Raw genomic sequence first — 19944 nt, forward strand, 5'->3', positions numbered from 1 at the left:
AAAGAAAAGAAAAGAAAAGAAGAAAAGAAAATGTGGTATGTATACACAATGGAATACTACTCCGTGATCAAAAAGAATAAACTCACACTATTTTGCAGCAACTTGGATGGAGCTGGAAGGGATTATGCTCAGTGAAATAAATCAGAAGGAAAATAAATATAGAAGGCTTTTATTTACATGTAGAATATTCAGAAACCAAACAAAGGATCAGGAGAAAGACAAAACTTGCAAGCTGACCATAGATCTGAGGCATCCAGCAGGGGACAGGGGAGACAGTGGTTAAAACAGGGGCGGGAAGAGCACAAGGGACTGTGGTGATGGATCCAGGTGCTGTAGTAGTAGAAGAACTAAGGGGGCTATACCTGAGGGGAGAAATCAAATACTGTAGAAAAATAAACAACAACATAAGACAATAAATATAAATGTAATAAAAAAAAAAAAAAAGTTAAGGGCCTCGCTGGTGGTGCAAGGGGTTAAGACGCAACCTATGAAGCTGTCCACAGCCTTTGCAGCACGAGTTTGATCCCCAGCTGGTCAGGGAGCAGCCACATGTCACAGCAGACCTCTCCTGACTGGCCTGCTGCTCCCCTCAGCAGTATACTTCGGTCAATCTTCCTGTTCTCTTCCCCACTCTGTCTCTGGTGAATCCTCTCACCCCCCACACCTCTGGCCTGTACTACAGCTCTTGTATGCATAAATAAATAAATCGTTTTAAAAAATGTTTTAAAAAAAACAAAATTAAATTTAAAAAATTTGTCTTAAGTGTGCTAGGTACATGGAAACTGACAAGTGTTAGCTTCAACATCCCTTTAGTTCAGGATGCTGTTAACCAAGACAGATAAGCATTGATGCAGGATACCCCCCACCAATCTTTACAAAGCAAAGAGCAGCGGCAAAGCGTGATGACACTCTCACCCAAAAACAATTCACAGCAGTGCACAGAAGGCTGCATCCTCTAAAGTCTTGATGCCTCCTAAATTCAGGGTCACGAGACCTCCTGAGAGCTAGCACCAGTGTGGAATAGTAAGGAGTAGGTTTCTAGTCCTATCAAGGGGATTCTAACTGATATGAGAAGTCCCTACTGACTGACAGGTCTTATGCTCCCTGCCCCACCCTCACCTGATTTAGGGTAGGTACAGATGAGGAGATCATCTGACTTGGCCTCAAAGTTCTGGATCTGGCTCCAGTTGTCCACAGTTGCAGCCTGCAGGGGGACCCCTGCCACCTCTCTCATTTGTGGAGGTCTTCCCAGCTCTGCGGTCAGCGCCATACTCTCCAGGAACGGCAAGGGGACTTTTCAAGACACAACACAAAATATTTACCATTTCCACCATGGTTAAGTGCACTGTTCCATGGCAGTCTCACTGTGCAATCATCACTAACATCCAAATTCTCTAAACTGAAACTGTAACCACTAAACACTGGTTTCCCATATCCCTCTCCTCTTTGTGAAGCTAAAAAATACTCCATTATATACTACACATTGCTTATCCCTTCATCCATACACACACAATGAATTGTTTCCAACTTTTTACTTTTATGAATAATGCTGCTATGAACTTCAGTATACACATTAGTTAGGTTGTTGGAAAAGTCATGATGCATTTTTTCTTCTGACAACCCAATATTTCCAAGATAATACTTTCAGAATTAGAACTGTTAGGCCATACGGTAATTGTTAAGTTTAACTTTTTTGAGTAACTGCAGTACTGTTTTGGCAGTATCTCCACCATTCTCCTTCCCACAGCCGTGCACAAGTGTCCCATTTTCCCTATATCCTCACTGATGTGTGTTATTTTTATATAAAAAATTTTTATTATAGCCATCCTAATGGATAAATTTCTATTTGTGTTCTTTGCCCACTTTTGTTTGGGTTGTCTGGTTTTTTGTTGTTTCATTGAGATAAACATTTAAATATATGTTAAAAGAGGCAAGAGAAGTGAGTCAGTATTATTACAGAATAATTAGCTAGAAGGATTCCAGAACATATTTTATGCTACTAATGCCAGTAATAGTGAAAGCCTATTAAACATCATTTGCTGACCACATCAGTTTGCATGTGCTCAGCTGAGTGACTGATATATGTTAAGTCATTTTAACCCTCACATAAAATGTATGAACTGAAAAAAGTCTTACAAAAAATGTGACAGTAAATGATTATTGGAAATTGAATGAAAGAAACTAGCCCAGCCTTTCTGTGCATGTGTGAGAACTGGGTAAGTTCTGAGTAAGACCCATTTCATGGTGGCTTCTAGCACTTTAGGATAGAGACTATGTGTTCAGAAAATGAAAGACAAACAATTTCTGGGGTAAAAATAAAATATAAGAAGCAACTATGCTTATTTTGTGCCAAAGGAGAGAGTGTTCAGGTGATAACCCTAAGACTGTGGTCAACTTCAGTAGGGACTCTGGGAGATAACTGTTTCTTTCAGGCCTTCTATGTTTGTTCTTTTATAAATTTTTCTTTTCACTTTTAATTCCATCAGAGTGTGATCAGGAAGTGTGAGGTGATAGAAAATATGTATATTTGTCTCTGCCTCAGTTCCTAACATGGAGCTCCTGAATCCATTTACTTCCTAACTAATACAAGCTCTCGAAGCATCTCTTATCCTATGATCCAGTCTTAGAACCTCTGGCCTGAGCTTTAAAAAACCTGTAACTTCCTAAGTGATAAGAGCAGCAGGAGCATCTTTTGGTCTAATGAGGTGACTGTAGGTGGGCTCCTGGGTGGGACTGGGCACCAGAAAGACCAAGACATGAATACAGAAAACCGGGCCAAGAAGCCAGAGAGCACAGGAACCAGGGGGCTTGGTTGCTGCCTGCTAGCCTCCCCATCTGCTGGTTGCCTGTGTATCTGGTCCCTCTATTCTCTTGAAAAGGGAGGAAGGCTCATATAGAGTTAATGATAAATCCTGCCTACATGATGAAGACTCCTGGAAAAACCCCAGTAGTGTGAGGTTTGGAGAGTTTCCATGTTGGTGAAAATGTAGGCAGTGGTGTGCCATGAGAGTACATGGAAGCTCTGATACCATGAAGATCATAGTGGGTTTTTCCTGCTTCTGTTTATCTTGCAAGAACAGCAGGGTGGGCTTGAAACAGTGGGACAAAAATACCCCCACCCATTTTATTTTATTTTATTTTTCATTTTTTATTATATCTGGACTAAAGAAGATGGGAATATTGGTGTATGTAATTTTAAGTGAGATAAAATTTCATTAATTTAGAGATATCAAGTTGACATTTTGCTTTTTTTTTTTTATAGATGAATGAGTTTCCTCTTATTTATTTATTATTAAATTATTTATTTATTTATTTATTTATTTTTCCCCCCCATTCTGACCCCAATCCCTCCCCTCCCGCCCCCGCCCCCCTAAAAGTGTCTCTGGTTCATAGTTTTTTGTTGATTTTGATTTTCACTTTCTTAAAGTTATTCATTTTCCTGGTCCCTTATTTAAGTTTTCTAGATTCCTGTTATGAGTGAGACCATCCGGTATTTTTCTTTTTCTTTTTGGCTTATTTCGCTGAGCATGATCCCTTCCAGTGCCATCCATGTTGCTGCAAATTGCATGTGTTTATCTTTTTGAATGCTGAGTAATATTCCATGGTATATATGTACCACATCTTCTTGATCCAGTCATCTATTTTTGGGCATTTGGGTTGTTTCCAAAGCTTAGCTATTGTAAACAGTGCTGCAATAAACATAGGGGTGCAGGTGCTCTTTGGAATTGATGTTTCTGTGTCTTTTGGGTAAATACCTAGGAGTGGAATTGCTGGATCATATGGAAGTTCTATGTTTAGTAGGTCCAGAAATCTCCACACAGCTTTCCATAGTGGTTGGACCAGTTTGCACTCCCACCAACAGTGCGGAAGAGTTCCTTTTTCTCCACACCCTCGCCAACATTTGTTGTTGCTAGTTTTTTTAATATGTGCCATTCTCACTGGTGTAAGATGGTATCTCATGGTAGTTTTGATTTGCATTTCCCTGATAACAAGTGATGTTGAACATTTTTTCATATGCCTGTTGGCCATTTGCATTTCCTCTTCAGAGAAGTTTCTTTTTAGCTCTTCTGCCCATTTTTTGACTGGATTATTTTCTTTGTTGTTGTTGAGTCTCGTCAGCTCTTTGCAGATTTTTGTGATCAGTCCTTTATCATTAGTGTTGGGTGCAAAAATGTTCTCCCAGTTGGTGGGGTTTCTCTTTGTTTTTGTTATTGTCTCTTTTGCTGTGCAGAAGCTCTTTAATTTGATGTAGTCCCAGCTGTTTATCTTTGCCTTCACTATCACTGCTTTGGGTGATGTGTCTGTAAAGATGTCTTTGATGTGCAAATCACGTAGTGTTTCGCCTATATTTCCTTCTATATATTTTATGGTTTCAGGTCTTATGTCTAGTTCTTTAATCCATTTTGAGTTGATTTTTGTGTATGGTGTGAGGTAGTGGTCAAGCTTCATTCTTTTGCATGTAGCGACCCAGTTTTCCCAGCACCATTTATTGAACAAACTTTCTTTGCTCCAATGCATAGTCTTTGCTCCTTTGTCAAAGATTAGTTGACCATAAATCTGTGGGTTTATTTCTGGATTTTCTATTCGATTCCATTGGTCTGTATGTCTGTTCTTGTTCCAATACCATGCAATTTTGATGATTATGGCTTTGTAGTAGAGTTTGAAGTCTGGGAGTGTGATGCCTCCATTCCCTTCTTTCTTTTTTTTTTCAGGAGAGCTTTGGCTATTCGGGGTTTTTTGTGATTCCATATGAATTTCATCAATAATTGTTCTATTTCTTTGAAGAATGCCATTGAGATTTTGATTGGAATAGCATTGAATCTGTATATTGCTTTTGGTAGGATGGCCATTTTAATAATGTTTATTCTTCCAATCCATGAGCAGGGGATGTCTTTCCATTTCTTTGTGTCTTCTTCTATTTCTTTTAACAGTGTTTTATAGTTTTCTTTGTATAGGTCCTTTACCTCTTTTGTTAGATTTATTCCCAAATATTTGATTTTTTTTGTTTCAATAACAAAAGGGATGGTTTTTTTTGATTTCTTCTTCTTCATATTTATTGTTTGTGTATAGGAAGGCTACTGACTTTTGCGTGTTGATTTTGTATCCTGCCACTTTACTGAACTGACTGATGAGTTGAATTAGTTTTTCTGTGGAGTTTTTGGGGTTCTCTATGTATAATATCATATCATCTGCAAATAGTGATAGTTTGACTTCTTCTTTTCCTATTTGGATTCCTTGGATGTCTTTCTCTTGTCTTATTGCTCTGGCTAGGACTTCCAGTATTATATTGAAAAGCAGTGGTGAGAGTGGGCATCCTTGTCTTGTTCCAGATCTTAATGGAATTGCTTTCAGCTTTTCACCATTGAGAATTATACTGGCTGTTGGCTTGTCATAGATGGCCTTTATGATGTTGAGGTATGTTCCTTGTATCCCAAGAATTTCAAGGGCTTTTATCATGAATGGGTGTTGCACTTTGTCGAAAGCTTTCTCAGCATCTATTGATATTATCATATGGTTTTTATATTTCTTTTTGTTGATGTGTTGGATAACGTTGATTGATTTTCGGATGTTAAACCATCCTTGTGTTCCTGGAATGAATCCTACTTGGTCGTGGTGAATTATCTTATGGATACATTGTTGGATTCTGATAGCTAAAATTTTATTGTGGATTTTTGCATCCGTGTTCATTAGGGAGATTGGCCTGTAGTTTTCCTTTTTTGTGTTGTCCTTGTTCAGTTTTGGTATTAGTGTAATATTGGCTTCATAGAATGTGTTTGGTATTGTCCCTTCCTTCTCAATTTTTTGGAAGAGTTTGTGAAGGATAGGCACTAATTCGTCTCTGAATGTTTCGTAGAATTCATTTGTAAATCCATCAGGTCCTGGGCTTTTGTTTTTGGGGAGGTTTTTGATTACCATTTCAATTTCGCTGCTTGTAATTGGTCTGTTTAGGTGTTCTATTTCTTCTTTATCTAGCTTTGGGTGATTGTAGAGTTGTAGGAATTTGTCCATCTCCTCTAGATTGTTAAACTTGTTTCCATATAACTGTTCATAGTAGTTACTGATTATTCTTTTGATTTCTGCTGTGTCCGTTGTGATTTCTCCTCTTTCATTGATGATCCTGTTTATTTGTGCTTTCTCCCTTTTTTCCTTTGTGAGCCTGGCTAGGGGTTTGTCTATTTTATTGATTTTTTCAAAGAACCAGCTCTTGGTTTCATTGATCTTTTGGATTGTTTTTTTAGTTTCAATTTCATTTATTTCTGCTTTGGTTTTTATTATTTCTTTTCTTCTACTGGTTTTGGGGTTTTTTTGTTGTTCTTTTTCTAGATCTTTGAGCTTCGAGATTAGGTTGTTTCTTTGAGTTCTTTCTTGTTTCTTGATGTGAGCATTTATTGCTATATATTTTCCTCTTATTACTGCTTTTGCTGCATCCCATACATTTAGGATATTGGTGTCCTCCTTGTCATTCAATTCAAAAAATTTTTTAATTTCTTCTTTGATCTCCTCATTAGTCCAGTGGTCTTCCAGTAGTGTGGTTTTTTATCTCCATGAGGTAGGAAAGTTCCTTGCCTTCTTTTTATGGTTTATTTCTATTTTGATGCCTTCATGGTCAGAAAAGATGGTTGATATGATTTCAATCTTGGTGTATCTGTTGATGTTTGTCTTGTGCCCCAGTATGTGATCGATCCTGGAGAATGATCCGTGTGCGCTTGAGAAAAATGTGTACTCCGTTTTTTGGGGGTTTAGTGTTTTATAGATGTCTGTTAAGCCCAATTGCTCTAGGTCCTTATTTAGAGCTTTGGTTTCTTTACTTATTTTTTGTCTTGTTGATCTATCCATTGTTGATAGTGGTGTGTTGAAGTCTCCCACTACATATGTGTTTTCTCTGATGTCTGTTTTCAGAGAGGACAACAGTTGTCTGATATATTTTGGTGCTCCTTCGTTTGGTGAGTATATGTTAATGAGTGTTATTTCTTCTTGAAGTATTGTCCCCTTGATCATAATGTAGTGACCACTGGGGTCTCTTTTTATCTTTTTGAGTTTGAAATCTGTTTTATCTGATATAAGTATAGCTGTTCCTGCTTTCTTTTGTGGTCCATTTGCTTGTAGGATTGTTTTCCATCCTTTAACTTTGAGCCTATTTTTATCTTTTGTAGCTAAATGTGTTTCCTGGAGACAGCAAAAGGTTGGATTTTGTTTCTTAATCCAGGCTGCAACTCTGTGTCTTTTTATTGAAGAGTTTAGTCCATTTACATTTAGAGTTAATATTGATATGTTAACATCTGTATTTGCCATTGTGTTTGTCTTTCCTTTGATTTTATTTATTTATTCTTTTAATAACCTTTTTTTTTTTTTTTTTTTTGGCCTTCTTTCATTGTTATTCATCCCTCTGAGGTTCTGGCTTTAGGACTCCTTGTAGTATTTTTTGGAGTGGGGGTTTAGTTGTAATGAAATTCCGGAGTTTCTGTTTGTCTGAGAAGGTCCATATTCTTTCTTCAAAGAGGAAGGAGAGCTTTGCGGGATAGAGTATTCTTGGTTGGCATCTGTTTTCTTGGAGTCTGTTGACTATGTCCCTCCACTCTCTCCTTGCCCGTAGTGTTTCTTCAGAGAAGTCTGATGTCAGCCTGATTGGCTTTCCTTTGTATGTTATCTGTTTCTTCCCTCTTGCCAGCTTCATTATTTTTTCCTTGTCCTGGATTCTTGGGAGCTTTACTATTATGTGTCTTGCTGTATTTTTCCTTTAGTCGTGGAAGTTTGGTGTTCTTCTTGCTTCTTGTATATCAATTTTCAGCTCCTTCTTCACATTTGGGAAGTTCTCTTCAATTATCTCTTTGAAAATTTTCTCTGTTCCTACTTCTCTCTCCTCTCCTTCTGGTATTCCTATAACTCTTATATTTCCTTTCCTCATGGAGTCAGATAGTTCCCGTAGTCTTTCTTCATTCTTTTTCCTTCGTACTTCTCTTTCCTTTTCTGTTTTGGTTCTTTTTATTTCTGTGTCTTCAAGAGAACTTATTCGTTCTTCCATTTCATCTATTCTGCTTTCATTGCTTTTCCCAGAATTCTTTAGTTCTTCCATTAATTCTTTGATCTCCTGCATTTCTTTTACTTCCCTCTTTAGGGACTCAATTTCATTCTTCTGATCGTTGATTATTTTTCCCTTATCATTGTTTTCCTTTATGACTTCTGTCAGTTTTTTAATCACGACAATTTTAAATTCTCTTTCTGGAAGGCTCAGAAGTTCTTCCAAGTTACTATCGTTGCAATCTGGGGGCTGGTTTTCTTTTTGTGGTGTGCTTTTTCCCTGGGGAGTAGCTAGGTTGCGTGTGGTTCTTCTCCTCCCTACTGTCTGTTTTCTAATTTGCCGTATGCGTTGGGATACTGTGTTGTTGGGACTGGCCGGCATCTTGGGTGAGCTTCTCCGCTCCCCTCTGGTTCCTCCAGGAGTCATCTGTCAGTTTCAAGCAGTTTTTACTGGAGAAAGGTCCCTCTTCTAAAATGCCGATGTGGGGACTCACTCCCCTGTGTGCCTGGTCTGCCCCGGCGGTGGGTTCCTGCTCCCCCTCTGGGCTTGGACTGCAGGCCAGAGGGGGTCTGGCGTGGGCGAACTTTCCCCGCTCACCTCTGGCTCCTGAGGAAGCCTTCTGCAGGTAGTCTTTACTGAAGAAATGTCCCTGTTCTAAAATGGTGATGTGGGACCCACTCCCTGCGCGTCTAGTCTCAGGCACACTCTTCTGCGCGCCTGGTCTGCCCCGGCTGTGGGTGCTCGCTCCCCCTGTGGGCTCAGACTACTGGTCAGAAGGGGCCCGGCGTGGGCTAACTCCCCAGCTGGCCACTAGCTCCTTCAGGAGCCTCTGCTGGTTTCTAGTCGCTAGGTGGTGCCAGAGATCTCTCCTAGAGCCCTTGGGGAGCTGATTATCCACCCCGTGGGACAGGGAACAGAGCGGGGATGGTAGGGTACACCTCAACGGCTTTGGGGTGCTGTGTCTGCCTTATGCCCCACCGTCATGGGGAACGCACACCCCTAATTTCGTGCCCCGAGTCTCAGTTCCAAAGCCCTTAGTTCCAGGACACGGGCTGTAGCCCAGTTCAGTGGCGCGGGAATGGCGCCTTTTGAATCCCGCTCCCGTGCCTGGGCGCCTGGTTCCTGCTCACAAGGTGAGGGCCTCCGCGCGTCTCCCCGCAAGCCTAGGTCGCAGGCGCGGGGATCTGGGCAGCTGCGATCCGATCCGGATCCGCGTTTTCTTTTCAACCGCACTGCTTTTTCAACAGCTCTGCTTTTCCGCGGGAACCCGTTTCCGCTCTGCGCCGCCTTTCCGCGCAATCCCGATCCTGATCCGCGCCTGTTTTTCCAGCGCGCCCCTTTTCCGCGCAAGCTTACCGGGCGGCCCGGGGCTGTGTGCTGGTGCTGGCCTCCTCCCCGGGGGCGGGGTCTTTCTTTAATGGTGCCTGGAGCTCCTCTCCGTGGCGAATCCTGCAGGGTTCTCCACAGCTCCTGTTCACGGGGTGTGGTGGCTGCAATAGTTCCTTTCCACTCCCAGTCCCGCTTGCTGCGTAGTTTGTTCTTGTTGGTCGTTTTAGTTTGTTGTTTTCCTCCTCTCTGCTGGTTGGAGAGTGCCGCCTCTGTGGGCGGGGGAGGGGAGCAGGGTTCTGCGCTTCCCTCCCTTCTGGTCCTCTTTTATGACAACTTTCTTCTTCGGGCAGTTTGCTGGCATCACCCGTTTATCTTCCGTGTCCCGGTTCTCACTGGGACCTGCCGCTTTTCCTCCCTATTAACTTTTTTTAATGGGAGATCTTACTCGCAGCGTCTCCTCGCCGCCATGTTGCCTCTCTCCCCCCCACCCATTTTAAACAAACAAACAAAAAAACTTGACTTTCATAAGTTGATGAGCTGTGTTTCAGAATGTAGGCCCAAGAGTGTTCGCGTGCTTGAGGTGATTTTTCATTGCCCAGACTGAAAACAACCCTGGAAAACATAACTGAGATGTGGGACCCACTGTAAGTTGGACAACAGCCATAGGCAAAGATAACTCAATTTGTTGTAATTCTGGACCCAAATTCAAGTTACTCCATGATTGCACAGAAAACAACCAATTAAATAGACTCTACTAACTTGCATTGGTTGTATTTGTACTTCAGCCTCATAAATACCACCCAAAGTTGTCTCCTCCGGGAGACCAATCAGAGGAGCTTGCCTCCAGACTCCTACCACGTGATCTTGAATTAAACTGATTCTTCTCTCAAAAGCTGGTGGCAAGACTTTTAGCTTCAGCACCATCAGGCCCAAATTCATCAACAATTCTATATCCCTTCCCCAGACTTTGCTCTCTGCATCTCTTCAATCTGGATATTCATTTATATTCTTTATCATACCCTTTAATAAACTGGTAAACATAATGTTTCTCTGATTCCTGTGAGCCACTCTAGCAGAGTAATCCAGCCTAAGGAGGGGAGGGTGCTGGTGTGAACTATGATCCATAACTAGTGAGTCAAAATCACGGTTCCTGATGTTACAGAAAATGATGATGTGGGGAGAAAACCACCATACATTTGAGGACCAGAAGTTAAGTGTTTTAAGTGAGTAATAAAGGTGACTCACAGTAAAGAAGTGAGTTTTTCCTAGTGTAGAGAGAGGAGATAATTTATCCTTTATAGGAATAATTAACACTTATACATATATAGAAGCTGAGAATCATAGGATTAAGAATTTACCCAGAACTGTTATCTGTCTATAAATCCTACATTCCTTCCTTAAAAATTGCCTTCACTGTGAGTGTACATTGTTGGGGGTATCTAATGGGACAGCCCAATTTCCAACAGTTGTGTGGGTGCTGATGCTTCCCTTAAGGAAAAATTCTCAGATTCCAGCAAAGTACCCAAGACTTCAACTCAATTCTGACACCACCAACCCAGAAAATGCATCAGATTCCACAGGTCTCCCAAGAAAGTCTCCTAAGACATCCCTCTGCTTCAGACATTGGTCACAAGCCTAGGCAGATCCATGCTTCTCACCGGCTAAGCATCCATCAGGGTTCCTGGAGTGCCAGCATGGCACAGAGCAGGTTCTCTATGGATCTGGGCAGACGAGTAGAGAAGGAGTCCTGGAGCCTGCGGTGGCTTTTTCAGGTGTTTATTGATCTTTCTGCATTGTTTGTAGTGAGGTAAAGAGGTATAAGGCTGGTGGGAGTGGGGAGGGGATGGCAGGCCTCCTAGTCCCCAGGAAACCTCCACCCTCTCTGGGCTCTCTGGTGTTCTCTCTGCTGGTCTCCACTGCAGTCTGCCCTATGGCCTCTGCATAGCCTTTATACACTCAGCCTCCTGACTCAGGCGCGCCCACTCATGCACATGCACACATGCTCCAGGTGCCGCCATCAGGCACATGTGTAAGACCAGGGGTGTCCTTCACTGATGCTAATGGCAGAAAAACCTGATCACTTACCTTTACCCTAAAATCTACCCCTACAGGGTTTTTTCGCTGTACAATCTACACAGAAGTTTCCCAAGCAAATATGAACAAAGCTCCACATACGGCTTCTCTCGGGTGCCCTCTTGGCTGTGGGCTCCACCACAAGCTACTCTCCCTGCCTGTCCCCCAAAGAGGTTCCTCAGCTCCTCACCCTTATTCAACTGTGAACAGGGTATCACCCACAGGTAATTTTAAGGGCTCCCCTTACCTTCTTTAGTATCCCTGGCTGCTTAACAATTGCTTAGGGCTTCCCAATCTTAGCACCAGCTTTTGCCTTATCTAAGCTGGCTTTTTTGATAAATTTCCTCTGCTTGGCTGCAGAGAACCTCATACTAGGCTGCTTTAGGCCACCCCTTAATCTTCATCTCCTGGGGTATACAAGTGATACAATATCCAACCACCAAATTTCCTCCACCTTCTGCAGAACTGTTAGTCCATCAGTTTTTTCCTTGCATCAGCACTGGGTGAGCTTCAACTGATGAATTGTGATCCTCTTTTTCCTCCATGAGTCTGCTGCCTCAGGAGCAGCTTGCTGGTCCTCGTGGGCCATCTCATCCTCCACACAAGTCCTTGTCCAGCTCCCGGACCCTGTCCACCTCTTGTGCTCCTGCGGTGTCTTTAGCTCTTCCTGCACCTTCTGGACTTTAGCCACCTCCTGTGCTGCCAAGTGCCTCCAGCGTTGTCACAGGCTCACAATCTGCCACCCCTCAGTCGCTCCTGAGGTCTTCAGAGGGCTCCATACCCGTTTGCATCAAATCATCCTGCTGATCTACACCACTGTAGCACCAACATGGCACAGAGCAGGATCTCTATGGAATCAGGCAGACAGGTAAACGAGAGTCCAATGTACTCATTGGCATTCTCAGTTTCCCGTTGTCTCGTAGTCTCACCTAAGAGCATCTTCCATGCCATGTTGCCTTTATCCTTCTCTAGGCACACGGGTGAGCATTTACACATGTGCACGCCCATGCTCTCTGGGCCCAGGTGTCCATAGTCACCGGCGCATGCCCCTCGCCCATGCCTCTTGGCCTTGGGCAGCCACTCTAGTGGAGGGTATGAAAAAGCCTGATAACTTCCTTTACCCTACCGCATGTCAGATATCCCTAAGGGGCCAAGATTCTTTTTCCTTTGGGGCAAATCAACCATGGGACACCACAAGCCCCTTCCTCTTGAGTTTCCTTACATAAGCATGAATGGTTAAATTATGAGCATTTAGCAATTGAACTCCACCTCTAGCCCCTATTCACTCCCAGAAAATCAGGAACTGGAACTCTATGTCCCACTCTCTATTCATATTACTTTTCCTGGAAACCCATCCCTATCTTCAGGTGTTTTGAAAAGTTACCTTTCTTTTCTTTTTTTTAAAAAAGATTTATTTATTTTTATACAAGAACCGGGGTATAGGCCAGAGGTGTGGGGGGTGAGAGGATTCACTAGAGACAGAGTGGGGAGCAGAACAGGCAGACCGATGAAATACACTGCTGAGGGGAGCAGTTGGCGAGACAGGAGAGGTCTGCTGCGCCATGTGGGATTCTCTCCCACTGGATGGGATTCAACCCACACTGCAGAGGCTGTGGACAGCTTCACAGCATGGCGTTCAACCTGCTGCACCACTGGGGAGGCCCGAAAATTTCCCTTTCTTAATAGAGCCCATTTAGAACAAGATACCCATTTAAACTTTTATGGCTCTGAAGCTTTCTCAGGAACTGAGAAGAGACCAACAATTATGACAGAAAATCTTTATATTCTTCCAATGGCTTGAGAAATTCCAAGATCTGGGAGCTAGGAAATAGGAACTGTAGATGAAAACCAAATATGTATGAGAAATATATTTTGCTCATCTGATTGACCAAATACATACATGTAGGGTTGGTGATGGTCAGCCCATTGAGCCATTGGCCTCTGTGGCTATAACCTGTGGTCTTGAATGCAGAAGGCACTTGGGAGTGTGGGTTTCCCTGATTGTTGACATGGGGTATATGGTGTGGGACTGTGTAAGTGGTCACACCTGAGCAGAGAGACCAGCTACAAGGGCTGTGTCACCCTGAGGATAATATGCGGTGGAGAACAGCTACGAGAGAAAGAGACTATGAGAGAATGCCAGAGAACCCAGAGGGTAAAGATTCTCTGGGGTCAGGGAGGGCTGCCAGCCTTCTGCCTACCCCTAGCCCCCCCAGCCTCCTGCCTGCCCTGCGCCTTGGTGCTGCACTATAATTGGCATAGAAGATCATTAAAGTCTGAAAATAACACCGAGAACCTGTCCTTTGCATTGCTGGAGCTATACTATATTTCCTATATATCAAAATATCACAAGGTACAAATATATATATAATGCATAAAATTTGGCATAAGCCAAAATGTATGAGAAAAAATCTATCACAGGAACCGTTATTATTTTTATGTATTTCTGTTTTTTCCAAATACATGTTGTGGTAGACAAAATCATGGCCCCTCAGATAGCCAATATCTTAGTCTCTAATATGTTACTCTACATTGCCAAGGACTTTGCAGATGACGTGAAGGTTAAAGCCCTTAAGGCAGTGAGATCGTGCTGCATGATCTGGGTCAGTAATGCATCCACAGGGACACTTAAATGTGGACTAAGTGTGGTGGAAGAGACTGTCGGAGCAATGTGGCTTCAGAAAAGTCCAGCGAAATTGAAGCATGAGGAGGACTCATCTTGTTACTGCTTGAAGACAAATGGGACAGGAATTGAGGATTGGCCTCTGGAAGCTGAGAACAAACCTCATCAAAGTCAACAAGGAAATGGCCATCAGCCTACAGTCACCCAGAACTGAACTGTACCAACAACCAGAGAAACCTGGGAGCAATTCTTCTCTGCAATCTCCAGAACCAACACCTTGCTTTTAGAGACACCACAGAGACACTACAGCTGGATCTCCTCAATTGTGCAACCAAAAAACAACCCTAGACTAACAATTACAAATAAGTGGAATTAAACTCTGACCACCCTTTGTTCTCTCTTCCCTCAACCCTCTCTTGGCTCCACCTGCATTCCTGGGACTTTGGAAAATTGATTGTGTGACATCCCTAATAAAAGTCTATGTGCCCCCTGGGGTTGATAGTGGCATCAGAAGCAAGCATCTGCTGATTGCTGCTGGGAAAGTCAAGCACATTGACATGTCACCTCGCTGTGTGTCATCTAGACTGCCCAGCATCACGTCAGATCTGGAAACGGGAAACCCTGCACTTTGCTCCCATTCCTTCCTCCTCTATGTAATCCCAGCAGTCCTGCGATTCAGGCAGCTATGTTTTTTAGGATAGCTGTTCCACCAACTCCCTTGCTGGCCATTTTGAATAAACTCTGTTAAAGACATTTCTCACTGTTCAGAGTATGACTTTCTGGGTAAGAGAGAAAGACCTAGTTTGTTATCTTGCAACACCTCTTTTGGACTTCTGACTAAGAAGTGTGATAGTATATTTGTGCTGTTTTAAGCTGCTAAATTGGTCATGATCTATTATGGTCATCACAGAAAAGCACATTTATATTTAAAAAGACTTGCTGGATATTATCTTGGGCTGAATTTTGTCTCTCCGAAATTCATTTGTTGAAGTCCTAACTTTTAGTAGCTCAGCATGTGCAGTATTGAGAGATAGGTTGGGCCTTTAAAGAAGTGATAAAGTTTAAAAGGCCATTAAGGTAGACCCTAATCTAATTTGACTGGTATCCTCATAAAAAGAGAAGATTAAGGCATATAGAGAAACACCAGTGATGTGAATCATAACAGAAGAGGAACGCACTCTCCAAGTCCAAGAAAGAGAGGTCTTAAGAGAAACCAAGCCTGCCAGCACCTTGACCTTACCCTTGTACCTGCCAGAATTGCGGGAAAGTAATTTTTATTGCTTAAATCATTTAGTCTGTGGTATTTTGTTATGGAAGCCTGAGCAAACTAATATAGGTAAGTACTTTTAACTGAAACTCAGGAGCTAGCAGTTTATTCAGAAGACTAGCAAATAAAGGGAAAAAGTAACTATTCATCTTTACTTTTCTTGTATTAATTGTACCACTACATAGGCAAATAGATGGAGTTTCTATTCAAAGAATTAGTCCACAAATAAGCATAAATTACAAAATTATAATGTCCTTTTATAGTCCTTAATGATGAGAGAATTTAGGCATTTAACATTCATGGTTCCTAATGTTATGAAAAGAAAGACAGCCAGCGGCCTCCCCAGTGGCACAGCGGTTGAGCGCTGGGTTGAGAAGCTGCCCACAGCCTCTGCAGCACCGGTTCGATCCCCGGCTACCTGGCGAAGGTCCCACATGGCGCGCAATCCTCTCCTGCCACCCACTGCTCCCCTTGGCACTGTACTTTGTCAGTCTGCCTGCTCTGCTCTCCCCTCTGGCTCTGGTGAATTCTCTCACCCTCCCGCGCTTCTGACTGTACCCAGCACTTGTATAAATAAATCTTCCAAAAAAAAGAAAAAGACAGCCAGGTGTTGTGTGCCTCTTGATGAAGAACATGTCACCTATGAAGCAAGCTTGCCCCAAATATTGACCTTTAATTCAATTCAGCCTCTAAATCCAAGTACCAATTGATAGAAAATATAGAGAATGGTGGACCACATTAAATGACACCAAGTAGAGCTTGTGAAAGTCTATAGGACAGGGACCACTTTCTTCAAATAAATTGCAAGGAAATGGGGTGGGAGAAATAGAGAGGAAACTTCAGACTTTTTTTAAAAAAAAAGAAAACCAGGAAAATAGCATCTAAAAAAATAAGGCAAATTTAAACTATCATATACAGGGATGTTCACTTAATTTTACATGATAAAATTATAAAGATAAGGAAAGAAGTGATTACCTAAAGTGTTAGGATAGGGGTTACTTCTAAAGTGGAAAGAAGTCATACTTGGGTGAGGGGACAATTTCATTTCCCCCTCCCAACCTAAGTGTTTGCCCTGTTATAATCTATTAAGCTATACATTTGTTTTATTTGGTTGCTATATTGTTCTATTTAACAACTTCAAAAAGTGAAGTAAGACTATGAACTCTAGAGAGCAGTGAGGGAAGGGGCTAAACACTCCAGATGGAGGGGCATGCACATGGGTGGGTGGAGGCTCAGGAAAGAAGGGTACTCCTGGGGGACAAATGTTCCCACAACTAAGAGTTGGGATTGAGAATCAAGAAATGGGGATAAAGAAATAAGAAAGAAGGGGGTTTTGAGTGCATTGGTCAGAGGGCACTCTAGGACACCTCCAAGGAGGACCCTTAAGGAAGGGTTGGAGTGGAGCCCAGCTGGCGAGAGGATGGTCTTTTGGGATACATTACAGTAATTTAGATGATATTGTCCATGACCTTGAATCTCTAGAAATATGACAGTGGGAACTGATAGAAGTAAGTGGATTTAAGAGAACTTGGGTAGGTAGAATCAATAACACTTACTAATCTGATATGAAGAGATGGCACCTGGATTTCTAACTTGGGTAACAAGGTAGAAGGTGTCATTTATAAGAAGGGGACAGAAGAAGTGAGTGGTCCCTGCATGGGGTGTGTGTGAGGGGATAGCAGGCTCAGTCTGGGGGGTGTTGAATGTGAGGTGCCCGTTGGACATACAAATGGAGAGGCTAAGAACACTGGTGTGTATGATGGCTTAAACTCTAGATGGAGATAACGATTCATCCTACTCTGCAGCCCAGCAGGCGGGGGTGATGGTTGGTCATGGACCCAATTCTAAGAGTGGTTGTAGGTGTGATTACAGTGTACATGCAACGGCACAGGGAGTCCTGACAGGCAGCACCTTCAGAGGCCATCAGAGAAAAAAGGAAGCACCAGATCCTGCACCTTATAAGAGCCTAGAGGTTAAATTAGTTGGTTCAGGCAATACAGTTTCCATAGTGCTCTGTGTTTGGGTCCTGCAGATGGCCTGATAACCAAGCTTAAGGAAAGACATGCTGGAGAAGGATGGTGGGAGGCAACAGCAAATCGTGGTAGGTACAAAGGGTCTGTGAGTTCCCACAAGAGGGACATTGCATACAGACATACATATATATATAAAATATTTGGTTTTTGCCCTTGACTCCTAAAATAGCTTCAGAGTGATAAAAATGGCATGGTTCTTTGGAACACTAATTAAAAAGGAAATCTGCACCCCTGTGTTTATTGCAGCACTATTTACAATCGCCAAGATATGGAAACAATCTAAATGCCCCAATACAAATGAATGAATCAAGAAGATATAAGATATACACACAATGGATAACTACTCAGCAATGAAAAAGATATGCCATTTATGGCAACAGGGATGGAATTGGAAGGGGTTATGCTAAGTGAAATAAATAAGAGAAAGAATTATCTGAATGTTTCACTTATATGTGGAATATAGAGAAACCAAACAAAGGGTCAGATAAAGACAAACCTTGAAAGCTGACCTGACCACAGAGCTGGGTGGGACTGCAGGAAGAGAGGGGGAGGGGATGAAGTGAACGTGGGTGGGGTGGGGGATACTGCAGAGGTGGAAGAGTATGATGTTGGTCTATGGGTGCTTTGGTGGTGGATGGATGACCACAATGAGGGGAGAAATCATATAAAGTCCAAAAATTAACAACAGTGTAGGAAATTTGTTAACTAAGAGAAATGGGTATCTTTGGCTGTTCATCACAGACCTCTTTCAACAATATCTGAGTTCATATTAAGGAGGAGATTTTTGGAAAACCTCTGGATGACTACAGCGTGGGGACTGATTGCCAGAACAAGCCACAGATGGCTTGGGTTGGAACTTTCATCCTTCCCTCCACCCCCCCCTCCAGAGAAAGGTGAGGGATTAAAGATTAAATCAACACAATAGCCAGTACTTTCATTAATCATGAAATGAAAGCATCAAAAAAAAGTTCCCTGAAATTTAGAGAGCTCTCGGGGTACAGAGAGCTCTAGGCTGGTGAACGCACAGTGTGGGAGGTAGGGTTGCAGGCCTGAGGGGCCACAGGAGCCTGTGCCCCTTCCCACATACCTTGTGCTCAATTTCTGCTGTCTGCCATTCCCCTGTTAGACCCCTACATAATAAACTAGCCATCTAGGGAGTCAATGTTTCCTGGGTCCTGTGAGCCGCCCTAGCAAAGTGACTGTGCTGAGGAGAGATCCTGGGAAACTCCAATTTGCAGGTGGTAGCTGAGAAGCGCTGGGTTTGCAATTGGTGTTGGAAGTGAGGGCTGAGGTGCTGGGAGTGGGGCGGTCTTACTCTTTGAGAGCTCATACTCTCTTCAGGTAGAGTGCATCACAAGTGTATCAAATTGTGGCCACCCATCTGCTGCCGGGATCTGATATTCACTTGTTGTGAGAAGCCCTACCGTCCCTACATCCAGTCCCACAAATATTCTATGAGCAGTGAATAGATTTGCACAAAGGAGAAAAAGTTCGAGATTTTTCCTTTACAGGCACAGAAGTACAAAAACCACACCTGCTCCACAGGGGTAAGGTTTTTCATTCTTTGGCCACCCAAAAGGATGGTTCCCTCCCATGACACCCTGTAGTAGGTTGTGTGAATGTCACAATTCCTACTCCATTGTCGTACAATTACTTGTTCAGTGTCTCCTCCCATAAGCTCAGGCTTGAACTAGTGCCTTTGGCAGGCCCAGGACTTGTCCTAAGGAAGGCTGCAATTTTTGCCTCACATCCTGAATTTCCAGGTCTAATGTCAGGCCATTGTCTGTCAGTAACAAATGTCTTTTATTTCTCAAGTCCCTTGAGATATTTTCTGACTCCACTTAATCAATTCTCTCAATATAGCGCACCTACATTACTATCATAAGGATTAGAAAAGTCAATGACTTAAGTAAAGGATTTCTTTTAAGCCATATTCTTACCTTGGTGTTCCAGCTGAAATCAGCAGGCCGAAGGCTGGGCTAAGGGTGAGTGAGCACAGAAAGCACATTCCAAGGGAGCAGGGCAGTCCTGACTATGGCAATCTTGGAGGCTCAAATTACCACCAGGTTGGGGGAGAGGTTCTTTACATGACAGCTGCTCACTTGGCCTTAGAAAAGAACTGTACAGGGATCTGTCCAAGGTGACCTTGTCCACTTTGAGAATCTCAGCCCCCTTGAATTTATGTAAACTCAAGCACTGTTTGGAGGAACGCGTGGTTCCTTCCTCTGGATTCCTGGCCCAGCACCCCACAGCCACGGAACTGAGCACTGCAGCTAAATCCATCTGGCCTGCGGGGAAATGGACCTGCGCATTCAACCGTGACTGGCTCAAATGCCTTTGCTGTTCTTCCTTCTCTTGACTCCTTAGCCTGACTTGCCTCACTTTCTGAATTTTGATGTGGAACTGTCTGTGCCAATTAATATTTTAAGATTAAAAAGCCGTGTCAATGAAAACATCTTCCTGCTTTAAAATGCTAGGTTTTCTTGCCTTTCTTCACAAACTGTATACATCCAAATCTTAAATACAGAAAAGATAGAATAGTCTAGAACCTTGGTGTATCTTCAGTTGGACTTGGACTTGTCTCGAGGGGATAGGCTTT

At 42.8% G+C, this 19944-nt stretch overlaps 1 protein-coding gene across 1 annotated transcript in view; it reads right to left on the minus strand.

Annotated features, from left to right (window-relative positions):
* Positions 1 to 19417, minus strand: part of LOC129144651 (sulfotransferase 1C4-like) — a 26868-nt gene extending 7451 nt beyond the window's left edge. The window contains exons 1-2 of the mRNA XM_054687740.1: positions 19286 to 19417; positions 1120 to 1293 (exon numbers count right to left, since the gene is read on the minus strand). Coding sequence (XP_054543715.1) covers positions 1120 to 1270 — 151 coding nt within the window. The 5' untranslated portion in view covers positions 1271 to 1293; positions 19286 to 19417. The remainder of the gene's footprint in view (positions 1 to 1119; positions 1294 to 19285) is intronic.
* Positions 19418 to 19944: the final 527 nt, after the last annotated feature.

The sequence above is a fragment of the Talpa occidentalis genome, unplaced genomic scaffold (assembly GCF_014898055.3).
Source record: "Talpa occidentalis isolate TD23 unplaced genomic scaffold, MPIMG_talOcc4v2.1 talOcc4.5, whole genome shotgun sequence".
NCBI lineage: Eukaryota > Metazoa > Chordata > Mammalia > Eulipotyphla > Talpidae > Talpa > Talpa occidentalis.